General features: G+C 42.0%; 1 protein-coding gene across 1 annotated transcript in view; it reads left to right on the plus strand.

The window, feature by feature from the left end:
• Positions 1–12,825, plus strand: part of XPC (XPC complex subunit, DNA damage recognition and repair factor) — a 13,370-nt gene extending 545 nt beyond the window's left edge. The window contains exons 2-16 of the mRNA XM_009284422.2: positions 390–588; positions 1,507–1,634; positions 2,476–2,599; positions 3,583–3,667; positions 4,187–4,344; positions 4,556–4,676; positions 6,063–6,152; positions 6,596–7,531; positions 8,010–8,170; positions 8,431–8,512; positions 8,965–9,099; positions 9,602–9,771; positions 10,106–10,199; positions 10,747–10,836; positions 11,500–12,825. Coding sequence (XP_009282697.1) covers positions 1,571–1,634; positions 2,476–2,599; positions 3,583–3,667; positions 4,187–4,344; positions 4,556–4,676; positions 6,063–6,152; positions 6,596–7,531; positions 8,010–8,170; positions 8,431–8,512; positions 8,965–9,099; positions 9,602–9,771; positions 10,106–10,199; positions 10,747–10,836; positions 11,500–11,712 — 2,523 coding nt within the window. The 5' untranslated portion in view covers positions 390–588; positions 1,507–1,570 and the 3' untranslated portion in view covers positions 11,713–12,825. The remainder of the gene's footprint in view (positions 1–389; positions 589–1,506; positions 1,635–2,475; positions 2,600–3,582; positions 3,668–4,186; positions 4,345–4,555; positions 4,677–6,062; positions 6,153–6,595; positions 7,532–8,009; positions 8,171–8,430; positions 8,513–8,964; positions 9,100–9,601; positions 9,772–10,105; positions 10,200–10,746; positions 10,837–11,499) is intronic.
• Positions 12,826–13,000: the final 175 nt, after the last annotated feature.

The following is a 13,000-nucleotide window of genomic DNA, read 5'->3' on the forward strand; positions in this document are numbered from 1 at the left end:
GCGGCGGCCCCCCCCCGCTGCGGCGGCGGCCGTGACATGCGGGTCCGAGTCCCAGGAGGTGCCCTGAAAAAAGTTCTCCAGAGCAGCTTCACAAAACAATAATCTCTTGTGAGTGGCAAGCACGATGCTTGTTTTCCAGCTGACTCCGTTGGTGGGACTACAGGAATCTGTATGTACTTCTTGTGCATTACATTATTATGAGTATTTTCCTTAAACAGGTCTTCTTGTTCAATTCTTACCTATTTATTCAGAAACAATGATATGCTCATCATCGTGAGTGCTCACTTTCTTCTGTAGCTGTCTCTAATGAAGTCTGTGGAGGTATTGTTTCTGATTGCCATGGAGATAAGGCTTCATCCTTTAACATATCTTTCTTCTGTCCCATGCAGATGATTTTGAAGAGAAAAAGCCCAGTGTAAAGAAGAATGACTCAAAAGCTCTGGCTAGGAAGAAGGAAGAAGATTGTGATACTGGAGTTTCCAACTCAGCAAATAAGCCTTCAAAACAAAAACAGGCAAAATCACTAATAAAAGAAAATAAAAAAATTACTAGAAATAAAGGGAATCGTAACAAAGAGGAAACTTGCAGGTAAGTTTACTTATTATCATTCGAGTCTATAGGAGCTCTCTGTTCGTGGTTACATCTTATTTGTTTAGGGTCCAGTGCTGCATATGTGCATGTGAGCAGTTTATTTTAGGCTATCAGTCCAATTTAGTACATTTGTGTCACACAGCTGGACAGAAGTACCGTCTTATTCACTGCAGAGTCAGTCCTGAGGAAGATGGTCTGTATGGGAATCAAATATGTGAGCCTTTTCAAATTAAATGGTTTAAATATAAAATTTTATTCCATTTGTTATAGTTTTTACATGGGACTAGGGAAGCTTTATGGAATCCAGCATGAATAGAAATGTTGGCCTGAGATTTGGGTTTAAAATGATGAGCAGAAATCTTTAAACATATCATTCTCTGGTGTTTTTTGGAATCCAAATAGAATATCAGCATGGTCTGCCCATGGAGGTTGCTACAGCAAATGAATTAATAAAGAGAAATTAAGCTGATTGGTCTCATTTCACTGGCCAGCCAGAGCCTTGGGTATTAGTGTAGTGAAACAGAAACAGCTCCAATTTCAGTACACTCTGAAGGTTCAGTAAGAACAAATGATTCAGTGAACCATTTCTCCAAGGACTGATTTGTACAAGCTGTTCTAAAGGATGGGGCCTTTTGTAGGTTCAGGCATCTTCCTAAACATCCTTGCAGAACCAGGACCTAAGTTTGCACTGAAAAAGTGTTGCTCCATTGACTCCGTGGTTATTTATGGCAAAGGTGGTTTCCTTTACAGAGAAGGTGTCTGTGATTTAATTGTCAAATACTCAATGTGTTGTTACTGATGCAGAGGTCACGCTTCATTTATTTCCCTATTTTTAGTGTGTTCTTTCTCTATTTTTCTTAAATAAACAAGCACCTACACTTCCTGATGCTAAAGCCATTTTGATAATTTTAACAGTGACTCGCTGAAGCCCCCTCAGAAGGAGATAAAGTTGAAGAGAGAATTTCCTGTTAAAAAAGAGATGGATGAAGACAATACTGACGATGATGATGATGAAAGTGAAGATGAATGGGAGGATGTGGAAGGTAACAATTGCGTGTTTATTCTTTTTAAGGAGTAAATATTCTTACACACTTTTTTTTTTGGTAATTTGATTTTTGAACCATTTCTCATTTGGATTCAGGTAAATGTATATACTCTGTATACCTAAAGTATGCTCCATGTGCATATCTGTATCTTTAAAAGCTCATATCTCCCAATGCTTTTAGAATGGTTCCAAAGTAGAAAAACCCAGACAACTACTGACCTTATGGTAGTGCCTTGAATTTGACTATTTGTTGGCTTACGTTAAAATTATGCTACCATGCACAAAGCACTTCCTCAGCTGTTTGTGTTGTCTAATATTGAGCAGCTCAGAATGAGTCGGTTTGAAGATTCAAAACTGCGACTTCCTAGTAAAGGAGAGTGGAGATGAAACCAACTGAGCTGTTTGATTAGGTGGCCATCAACAAACTGTGATAAGAATCATGATGATCATAATCTTCGTGTTTTGCTGCTACAGATTTATGCCTTCTAAAGTGAACAGTTGTCAGTTTTTTTCTTTGCTGCTCTACAAGTACCCTTCAGGTCACATCTGCTTCATTCACCTTTTTCCTGTTTGTCAGTTTGCCTATGGCAGTCACTTGCCATTAGACTGTGCTGAGCCGATTCCTCAACAGCAGGTGGCTGGCATCCCACAGTTATTTGAAATAACTGAGCACAGACAGTGTTATGGAAGATCCAGGAGCTGGTAATTACTGGGGATGTTCTGTTTGTAGGTTGTTTGAACACTTGAGAAGGATAGGTAGGTTCTTACCCCATTGTCAGACCTCCCTGGAGCATCTATTCCATGTTTACTTATCATTTAGTAATATTTTGTTTTTCCAGAACTCCAGGAACCTGCCACAGATAAGTTAGAAGAAGCTGCTGTTCTTCCGGCAGTGGTGCTGCCAAGCAATCCTGTCGAGATAGAGATTGAAACCCCAGAGCAGGTGAAGAAAAGAGAGAGGAGGTAAGAACAGGGGAGGCAGTGGAGGGCCATTAAAGGATGAAGTTAAAAATACGCTAAGTTTTGACTGTCACTGACTTGCTCAGTTCTGGGTGGAAATCCCCACATCATGCAGACTGTTGAGTTGGAATGATGCGAGGTCATGGGATGGAGAACAGTTTTACCAAATTTTAACATTTTTACCATAATAATTTTAACAATTTTACCAAAATTCTTCAGTGGAGGTTGGTGGGAATGGAGGTTTTTCAGCTTCCTTGAAAATCAAGCCTCTAACTTCATTGTGCTTTAATATCTACGTTTCCAAACCAGGAACAGTAGTAGCTCTCTTCAAGGAGAGCTGTGGGTGAATGGCATTGTTGTACTGCAAATATCTTAACAGCTCAGGTGGAAGCCTCTGTGTGCCCATACCTGAGGTGTGAATAGGTGGGTCGAATGAATGTCCTTGGCAGCTGGGAGCATTATACCAAGGAAGGCTTTCTTTGTGTGGCAGCTGGAGGCTTGATGATACCTCATGCAGTTACAGGGTGGGCACTGTCCCAGGCCAGCCCTTCATAACAAAGCAACCAGAATATCTGTTGCCTCTAAGTTAAAAGACTTCATCAAGGAAGAGAAAACCATTTTTCCAGGAATCTGAATGGAATGCTAGAAGTAATCTACAAGTCAAACAATTCAGACGGTGAATTATAACTTTAGTATGGAGCTGTCCAAAGCTGTCTGGTCGGAAACTGTAGGCACATAAAGTTAGGTGGAATTTAGGCCATCTGAATATACCCAAGCTCTCAGTAGTTGGGTATGTGGAGTTCACAGTTTGTCAGTCATGTGCAGCCTGTATGCCTATTCACATAGCCAGTAACTAAACTTTTGTTAAGGATGCACAGAAGATTCTCTGGGATGGATTCTCTTTGTGAACTGATCCAATTCAGGAATCTAGAAAGGCAGGTCCATAGAAAACCCACAACATCCATTTCTTTTGTAATCTTATGCAGAGAAAAAAGGAAAGCCGAGTTTGAGATGTATCTTCGGAGAATGATGAAACGTTTCAGCAAGGAGGTTCGTGAGGACACACATAAGGTATTGGTCACCGAGAAACCTGGCAGAGTAAAAACTGAGCATAAAGATGTCTGAACTGATTTGTAATGAAGACAAACTAATTTTGATCAAATAATTTGATCAAATACTAGCCATGGCTAGTAGTGAAAAAATAAAAAGGCTGTAGTCCTGACAAATGCTCATTAGACTTCTGCTAAACTGTAAGTTAGAAACATCAGTGACTGCATTAGTAAGATTCTAAATCAAAGCAGATGTGAGTAGGGTGTATTTTTCTCCATTGAGTGTGTATCTGCTCATTCTGTTGGGGTTAAACTGTCGGTCATGTAGAGCAGGAGGCACTAATAGGGGCTTCAAGGCTTTACTGTCTTCTGATGGTGATCTGAAGACAGCCCTGTGTCCACTCTGTGTATGCTTGGGAGGCTTCATTGTTGCCCGTCTCTGTTAAAAGGAGCAGTAAAGCCTTCCTCGTCTATACCATGGACAATAGTTCCAGCAAAGAAAATCTCTTGTAAACTCACTATAGAAACTTTTTTCTCTCAGGTTCATCTCTTGTGTTTATTAGCAAATGGTTTCTATAGGAACAGGATCTGCAGCCAGCCAGATCTTCATGCCATTGGTCTATCCATCATCCCCACCCACTTCACAAAAGTGTCTGCAGGCCAAGTGGACCTTCTCTACCTTTCCAACTTGGTGAAATGGTAAAACTCTCTCTCCTAATCATGCTGTCACGTAGAATGTAGAGCCAGGGTTCAGGGAGAGGGGTAAATGTAATTACCAATTTTCAGTGATTTTTCTGATTTTAAATACAAGGGTGACAGTCTGTCCTTTTCACAGAAGGAAAGGATGAACTATGAAGTTTAAGAATACAGTCACAAACACTAGACAATAAGTAGGTGTTTCATATTTCAGGTTTGTTGGAACCTTCACTGTCAATGATGAGCTTTCCACTGAAAAAGGAGAGCCCCTTCAGTCGACCTTGGAGAGGCGCTTTGCCATCTATGCCGCACGAGATGATGAAGAGTTGGTTCATGTAAGTGACTGGGAAGTGCAGAGTTGGTTGCTGAGTTTGCATGCTAGATCAGTGCTGCAGTGCTGTCAGGTCATGCACAAAGTGGTGTTTGAGGGATGGATTTGGAGAAAACAGATTGGTGACTTGGGTGATTCCGTGGCTTTTTTTGTTGTTGTTGTATTTTTATCTGGAGTCCTTCTGTGATTAAATTATTCAATTTGAACTGTGCCTAACTGGAGCCTCTAGTTCTGGTTGGTGTCACTGCGCGCTCCATGTTCTGCTGTGGATGGCTTTAGGTATAGCGTATAGAGCTACTTGTTCTTAAGTATGCTTTACCTTCTTTATATTGCTTCAGCAGTGTAGATCAAAGCAAACCAGCTTAATAGGTTTCTTCTGAAATACTAATTTGAGTGAGGAAGTTCTTGGGCTTACTTGCAGCCAGAGAAACTCTTTACAGATCTTTGAGTAGAAGGTTGTTACTATGAGGCACCGTTGAAGGCCAAAGGAATTGAGCTATGATTTAGAGCAGCCCGAGGCCAAGGCTTCAAAAGGACTTCAACTTCACAGTAATTTTGTGGTGGAATTGGATTAAGGGAAGAAGTGGAGTCAGTTGGTTCAAGTCACATGGAGATTTTGGTAAAACAACTGAGGGAGGGGGAAACACAGAAGATCAAATTGACGGGACATTTGAAAGAGCAGAAATGAGCTGCTGCTTTGCAGGTAGGTGCACGGCTTGCAGCTCTGCCCTGTTGGTGATAAAGTGGGATGTTGCAGCTTCTCTGCTGCAAAACAGGAAGCAGTTGTGGTGGCTTGGAAACCGTGGAAATGCAGAGATGTCACTTCCTGGGACAGGAGGAAAAGACAAAGCAAACCTTGCTTAGGCAGCTTCAGTTGAGTCCCATGCAGGAAGGCAGTTGCCAGGTCACAGCTATTAGCCACTCGGTTGTGACTGTAATGACATCCTCTGAATGGCTGGTGTTTCTGCTGGGTTCAGCTGATGGTATGTGGTTGGCTTTGGCCACCTTTGGGAGGCAAGATTGAGAGTCATCTTACTCAGTTTTCCTCAAGAATGAGAGACTGATAGGGTAGATGGGATTTGGTTGAATTACTGTGTCTGCTCCAGCAGGATGGTTCATTTAGCCTCTTTAGGAATTGATTCCTCATCTGTGAGTTAACAGCAGTACCCCTGCCACAGCAGTAGCATAAGTAAGAGCCAGAGAAGACTGTGCGGTGCTTTAATACTATAGCAACTGGGCTACCTACACATCTGTGCCAGTGTATACAGCACTGGGTAAAAGGTAGGAATGAAAATGATTTGTGACAGAACCCAGATTGTAAAAGAGCTTCAAGAATTTTTTTTATATACCTTGAAAAAAGGTTAAACATGCTTTATTTTTGCTTTTGCAGATATTTTTAATTATTCTGCGAGCATTGCAGCTGCTGTGTCGCCTCGTGCTGTCTTTTCAGCCTATTCCTCTCAAGGAGACAAGAGCAAAGGTAGATTTTGTTGTGTGTGTGGAATAAGGAATAGGTCACTGGTTTAGAGAGTAGGATTGAAGAAACTTTCTGGCTGTTGCAGCTTGAAGTGAATCGCTTACTGCATGAACCAGGGTGATGACAGTGTTCTGTCTACAGTGCAGAAGACGCAAACCCTTAATTTTTAGGTTTCTCCTTTAAAAAAAACACCCATTTTGTGTGTTTCAGCAAAGACTTCTTATGCTTCAATGGTTTTAAATTTCTTTAAAACTTAGACAGCAAACACTTGCTGCTTGAGTACATCTCTCTTCAGCCATTTGCCTGAAGTTTTCAAGTCCCTGAGACATGCAGATTTACCACGGTGGCCAACCTTTGGTCTGCATGCACCTCGTGCTGATTTCAGTCTTCTTTTTAACATATTCTTAGCCATGGTAATAAGAGTGACCTAAACTCTTTCTTTGCAGGGAAAAAGCTCATCCAAGAGGCAGTCTCTCAGCACTACCTCTGAGGGGCAGGAGAGCTCTGCCACAACACCCAAAGCTGTGGCAAAAAAATGCCCCTGCAGAAAAGCCAAACAGGATGAAAAATCCTCAGAGAGCAAAGAAGACAACAAGGAGCCAGAGAAACGCAAAACTGCTCAGACCAAAAGGACACACAAGTCAAAGTTCACTACAGGCAGCCAGGAACAGAAGGAATCTAGTAATGAAGAGAGCAGTTTGGCGGAAAAAGATGTGCCAGTGAGGCCCAAGAATGATCGCCGGAGACGAGTGGCCTCCAAAGTGTGTTACAAAGAAGAGAGTGGAAGTAATGAGGGCAGTGTTTCGGACTTTGAGGTTTCAGAGGAGGAGAGTGATCTCTCTGATGAGGATTTTGAAACTGTCTCTAAAAGGCGGAGGAGCTCACTGGGCTCCCAGAAGTCAAAGGTAGCGGCTATAAAAAGCCCCAAAACTGAGACTTCAGAATCAAGACTATCCAAAAATTCATATGGAGCTGAGCCTAGGCCAGCAAAAAGTACAGCTCCAGCCTTGCCTCATGCACAGAGAAAGAGAAACAAAATAATTTCTAGTGATGAGGATGACGGACAGCAGGAGGTAGGGAAAGTGATGGGCACAGACCAGTGGCTGGAGGTTTTCCTTGAACGTGAGGACAAGTGGGTGTGTGTAGACTGTGTTCATGGCAACATTGGCCAGCCCCAGGTGTGCTTCACATATGCCACAAAGCCGCTTTTCTATATTGTGGGATTTGACAATGATGGGAGTGTCAGGGATGTGACGCAAAGATATGACCCAGTGTGGATGACCGCAACAAGGAAGAGTCGTGTGGACCCTGAGTGGTGGGAAGACACGCTGCAACCGTATAAAAGTCCCCATGTGGAAAGAGACGAGAAGGAGGAAAATGAGGTAAATTGCAATGGGTTATTCAGGACATTTAGTGCCAGGAGTCCAGTCCTTGGATTCTCATTCAGGCAAAAATCATTAGGAATCTTTCCATGAGGAAGGAAGTTTGTATTTGAGCTTGAAATGTTCAGATTGAGCATGTTTTAAAGGAAATATACAATGACAGATTAAAATAATATCAAATTGAGGCTGTTCAGAGAAATCTGGATAGTAAAACTACTGGACAGCCCATGCTGGAAACTTACTAATGTGTTTTCTGTACAGTTTAGCATTACCCTTCTTGGAGAGAGTCTTTAAAATACGTAGATCTGGGTACACATCTAAGTACCTATTTGCAACAAGAATGCTTTGGTCTGTTGGCTCATCTGATTAAGTTTCTGGTGTTTTTTTCCTTTGATCCATACTATAGTCATTCTTATTTTATTACAAAGGGTAGTGCACGAGAGTTGTGAAATCACTCTTCTTTGTATAATTCCTACAGTTTCAAGTTAAGCTTCAAGATCAACCTCTACCAACAGCAATTGGAGAGTATAAAAACCACCCTCTTTATGCACTGAAGAGGCACCTCTTGAAATATCAGGCGATCTATCCTGAGTCAGCTGCTGTCCTAGGGTACTGCAGGGGAGAGGCTGTCTACTCCAGGTGAGTGGTGCACATGTTGTCATGTGCGACTGTGATCTTTGTAACAAATTTAAGAGCTAATTTGTGTGAAGACCATGATGGTATCAGCAGTAGTCTCAGGCCACATGCATAGACAGGGTGAGGCATTTAGCTGCTCAGACAGCATTTGCGTATCACTTAGATACAGCTTTTTTACAATTTCTAACATGCGAATAACAGTTTGGAAGTCTTTTATGGAGAGACTTCAAAACTCTTACGGTGCTTCCTTCTGGCCTCTTTAGAGACTGTGTACACACGCTGCACTCCAAGGACACTTGGCTGAAGCAAGCTCGAGTGGTGAGGATTGGAGAAGTACCTTACAAGGTAAGAGGGTTTGACTTCCCCCTGTGCAACACGTCTGCCCTCTAAAGTTCAGGCTCAATTCTGTTTTGTTTTTTGCCTTCTCTCTGTCAGCAAATGTAGATTTCTCACTTGCTTGCGTGGTTTGTGGTAGCTGCACTGTGAATCTACTGTGCCTATAGTTCCAATATACTACCCGAAGCCCAGCTATCTCTTCTTCCCACCCCAAGGGTATCTAGCAGAACTGCACCCTTTTCATCTTTAAAGGCATCCTAGCGTTTTATATGAACTGCAGGATCTGGCTCCCTGTTGCATACAGGTGCCGTGGGTTATCATTTATAAGCAATGGATGCTGAAGCTAGGAAATAGACATTTCTTCTCTCCCAGAGCCTTCTCCTTTGATGTCCTAGGAAAGTCTGAAATCCCTGGCAGCTTCTTGCTGTGGTGTTACAGGCTTGGTCATTGTGTTTGCACAGATGGTGAAAGGATTTTCCAACCAGGCGAGGAAGGCGCGCCTTGCAGAGCCTGCAAACCGGGACAAAGAGGATCTGGCACTGTTTGGTCGCTGGCAGACAGAGGAGTATCAGCCACCTATAGCAGTGGATGGAAAGGTAGCTAGGGAGGCAGAGGGCTGGTGTTAAAGGAAGTGTTTGTATGGAGCTGTGGGCTTTATTTTTCTAAAGTTGCATGTTTCAGAGGTGAGATCAGTCAATAACGTCTGGATTCAGGATTAAGACTTCTGAGGTAACTGTACCCAGGAGGAAATGGTCAAAACTTCATTGAGGCCTTTCTTTCCTGAGTACAAGTAGTGAGTGCTAGCAGTGCAGACTGCTAACTTTATGATTTTGTTGATCTAATTTGCCTACCCCATGTTTGTTTTGCTAATTCTCTGCATTACAGCCTGAGTAACAAGGCCTGGGCAGAGAACATAACTAGGAGATAACCATGCAGCTAAAATCTAGGCTTGTGCCTTGTCATGTGAATATTAATTGTATACTAGAGTGGAATGTAGCAGGTCAGAAGGAAGGGAGAGTCCGTGGGTTGCAGCAGGGATTTTCACCTCTCTCCAGAGAGCAGGAGCGTCACCATTTCTCTTTAATTTTGCAATAACAGGTTCCTCGGAATGAATATGGAAATGTCTACCTCTTCCTGCCATCCATGTTACCCATTGGCTGTGTACAGCTGAGACTCCCAAACCTGAACAGATTGGCGCGGAAGTTGGACATTGACTGTGCTCAAGCCATCACTGGATTTGATTTTCACAGTGGCTACTCGCACCCAGTGTATGTAAAGCTGCTTTGTTGCAGCTGATTGATAGATTTTGATGTCCTGCAGAAGCTGTATACCCTGTGTTAAGGAGTACACACCCTCCTCTCTTGTGCTAGTAGTGGCAGTGGAGTCAGTGGCCCTGGCATACAGAAGTGCCTTTATATGCTTTAAGAGTCTGCACTTGTGTGGGGACGATAGGTGATGAGTTACACACTTAGATCCTATGAGACTGAGAGATGGTTCTGTCAATATTCAGTAGCTTGCTTTTGGTTTGGCTGGGTCAGCAGGCATTTGCTCCCTTTCTTTTTTCTTCTAGTAGCTGACAGAGGATTGTGTTCTCCTTCCTAGTACCGATGGCTACGTTGTCTGTGAGGAGTATAAAGAGGTCCTCATTGCTGCCTGGGAGAATGAACAAGCGGAAATAGAAAAGAAGGAGAAGGAGGTGAGAATTATTTTTGCAGCTTCCTTATTGTTACATTTATTAAGTAAATTTCATTTAAACTGTGGACAGTCAAACAAGAGTGGGCTGTGTAAGCAACAGACACAGAGCTCTGTGACTAGCTCTCTGGCTAGTTGCATCCTGCAAATCCCCCATTTTGGGCTTGCTGTCCGGACTGCAGTGGGATGCAATACAAGTGTGTAGCAATATCCGAAATAGTGCATACTCTGGAATAGTTTTCTGTGGCTGCTGGGAAACAAAAATGAGGAATACACATATGAGGTTAAAGTTTTGAAGGTGGTTCTGGTGTAATTTACAGAGTCAGGATGCACATTAGAAAGTGACAGTAATTCATGTATTTAGCAGATAATTGGACACCAGTACATTTTACTCTTAAGAATCCTACTGGCCTATAATCTTTTAATGTGACACATTTAAGTTGGCGTGGGTTTTTTTAATGGCAGTTTAAAATCTTCAAACTTCCATTTTCTGTTGGTGTAAATACATTGACACTTACAATAGTAAATTTTTCAATAACAATCCCACACAGAAGCGTGAGAAAAGAGCTCTGGGGAATTGGAAGCTGCTGACAAAAGGACTTCTTATCAGAGAGAGACTGAAGCAACGCTACTCCATCAAGGTATTCTGCATTTCTATTAGTGATTTCTTTTTCAGGATGATACTTCTCGACCGAGAGATTTTTTCCAGTCTTTCCAATGTGTTACATTTCCAGCTGTAGAGTGTAGAACTTCCGGAGTGTGGTTGCTCAAAAATCTTTTTCTTTCCTGTTGTAGCATGTGACTAGCAACTAGTAAAAAAAACTACACCAGAAATTCGATGTGGTCATGTCTATGAAAGATTCATTATTGTTTAACAAGAGATCAGTGTTTCCCAAAGCATCATTTATTTTGGTATTAGTTTCTGTTTTGACATAGCCCCTTCCTAGATTTATTCCTCCAAGCCAAGCAAGTAGCTAACAGGATGAGAGGGGGCTGCTTTTTGTTATGCAGTCAGATGTTTTAGTTCTTAATCTTTTCCCCATTGAGAAAGGTGAAAAGCATGATCTTTTTAAAGCAGGTTTATTTTTATTATTCCGCAGCCAAAAATATTTTGCTTGTGTTGAACAAATGCTTGACATCCAGGAATAGAAACACACTGCTTTGGGCAAGAAGCCCAAACCAGAGCAGCCAACTTTTGTTATGTCGTTAAGTGTCACTGTGATGGAAGACAAGCCCTTTCAGAAGGAGGTAGTTACGAGTGATTTCCAGAGCAACTTTTCGATTTTCACACCTGTTTTTTCCAGACTGAGCCGTCAGCACCTGAGACAGAGAAAGGAGCGAGATGCTCTTCTGATGAAGAAGGAGGTCCGAGTTCAGAGACTGCAGTAGGGAATGTGGCCATTTCTTGGCCCCAAAATCGCCAGTTAGAGAAAAAAAAAGAAGAGGAGAAAACCAGAAAGAGCAAGCGAGAAAAGAAAGGAGAAGCAGCACAGTTGTTCCCTTTTGAGAAACTGTGATCAGAACAAGCATTTCTTTGCCGTTTCCAGATGCAAGAACGATAGTCACAACAGAAGTATCCTTTGCCAGTTAAGGACTTAGTCTTCCTGTGCACTTGTGTTTCTGAGCTACGGGGGACCACCCTAATTCAGTATCAAGAGTTTCTTTTGCTGTCACAGGTAGTTAGGTTCATCCTTTGATCCTTGGACTTACGAGAAGCAGATGTGCAGTTGTACCTTCTGAGAAGATCACTTTGTGCTGTTGGGGTTTTTTGCTCTCTTTTGTATCACTCAGCACTAATAATTCTGTTTTCTGAGGCATTCTTTTCATTAGCACTGTCTTTTCCCATTTTTCTCCTTTCCATTTTTTCCTGCTTGCTCAGAACTAAAGCATGCAGCTGCTATTTAATAGTCTGTGGTGAGCTGGCCAAAGGACTACTAACGCCGCCCTCTTTGATTCATACCTTATCCAAATCAGTGGTGAGGTAGAGTTCTGGTCTTACTGTCTCATCATCACAGAAGGGGAAATACTTCCTCTAAGGTGTAAAAAAAAATGCAGTCAAGGTTTGGAGGAATCTGAAAATCTGCTTTCTAAAGAATACCTGCCTTTTGTGAAAACTCAGTTTGGCTTTTCAGCCTACAATCTTCCGTTACTTTCAGAAATCTTGTGCATTAGAAGAGAGAAGCCCTGTCCTCATTTCAAACTTAGGGTTAAATATGTCTTCTTAAGTAACTTGAATATATACATATTTGTTTCAGTTTTGTTTAATCAAGACCACGTGGATATGTTCTGGAGCAAAACATGTAAAACTGGCTGAGAAATGAAATTCACTGAAACCAGAGAGCTCTTGTAAATGTTATCCAGTCCCCAAGCATTTAAAAACTGTTAAGAAAGGAATGTTAAATCTACACAAGCTTTTCCTGCAGTTTTGTAATAGAAACGCTGATCTGTCTTTTGCAGTATTTTTATAATCGAGTTACACTGACACTGTCTCTTCAAAAATAGAGGGGAATACAGTCTAGTCATTGGTGGACATGGTCACAGATTGAAATGCAAGAAAATGGCTTACATTTAATTATGTTCAGAAAAAACTCTATTTTTGTACTGTATTTGTAGAACAAAATAAAGTATGGAAAAAGAGTGTGTTGTCCGTTAACACCTCCCCTCCGGCCAGCTCATTCTTCTGTGAGCAGCTCTGTTTCCCTGGAAGGACTCTTATGCAAGGATTAGAACACCCTGTAGTATTTCCAGAAGTCACAAATCGGGTCCCAGGATATCCCAGAGCTGGCTGCTTGTGAATTGTTTTAA

The sequence above is a fragment of the Aptenodytes forsteri genome, unplaced genomic scaffold (assembly GCF_000699145.1).
Source record: "Aptenodytes forsteri isolate BGI_AS27 unplaced genomic scaffold, ASM69914v1 Scaffold53, whole genome shotgun sequence".
Classification (NCBI taxonomy): domain Eukaryota; kingdom Metazoa; phylum Chordata; class Aves; order Sphenisciformes; family Spheniscidae; genus Aptenodytes; species Aptenodytes forsteri.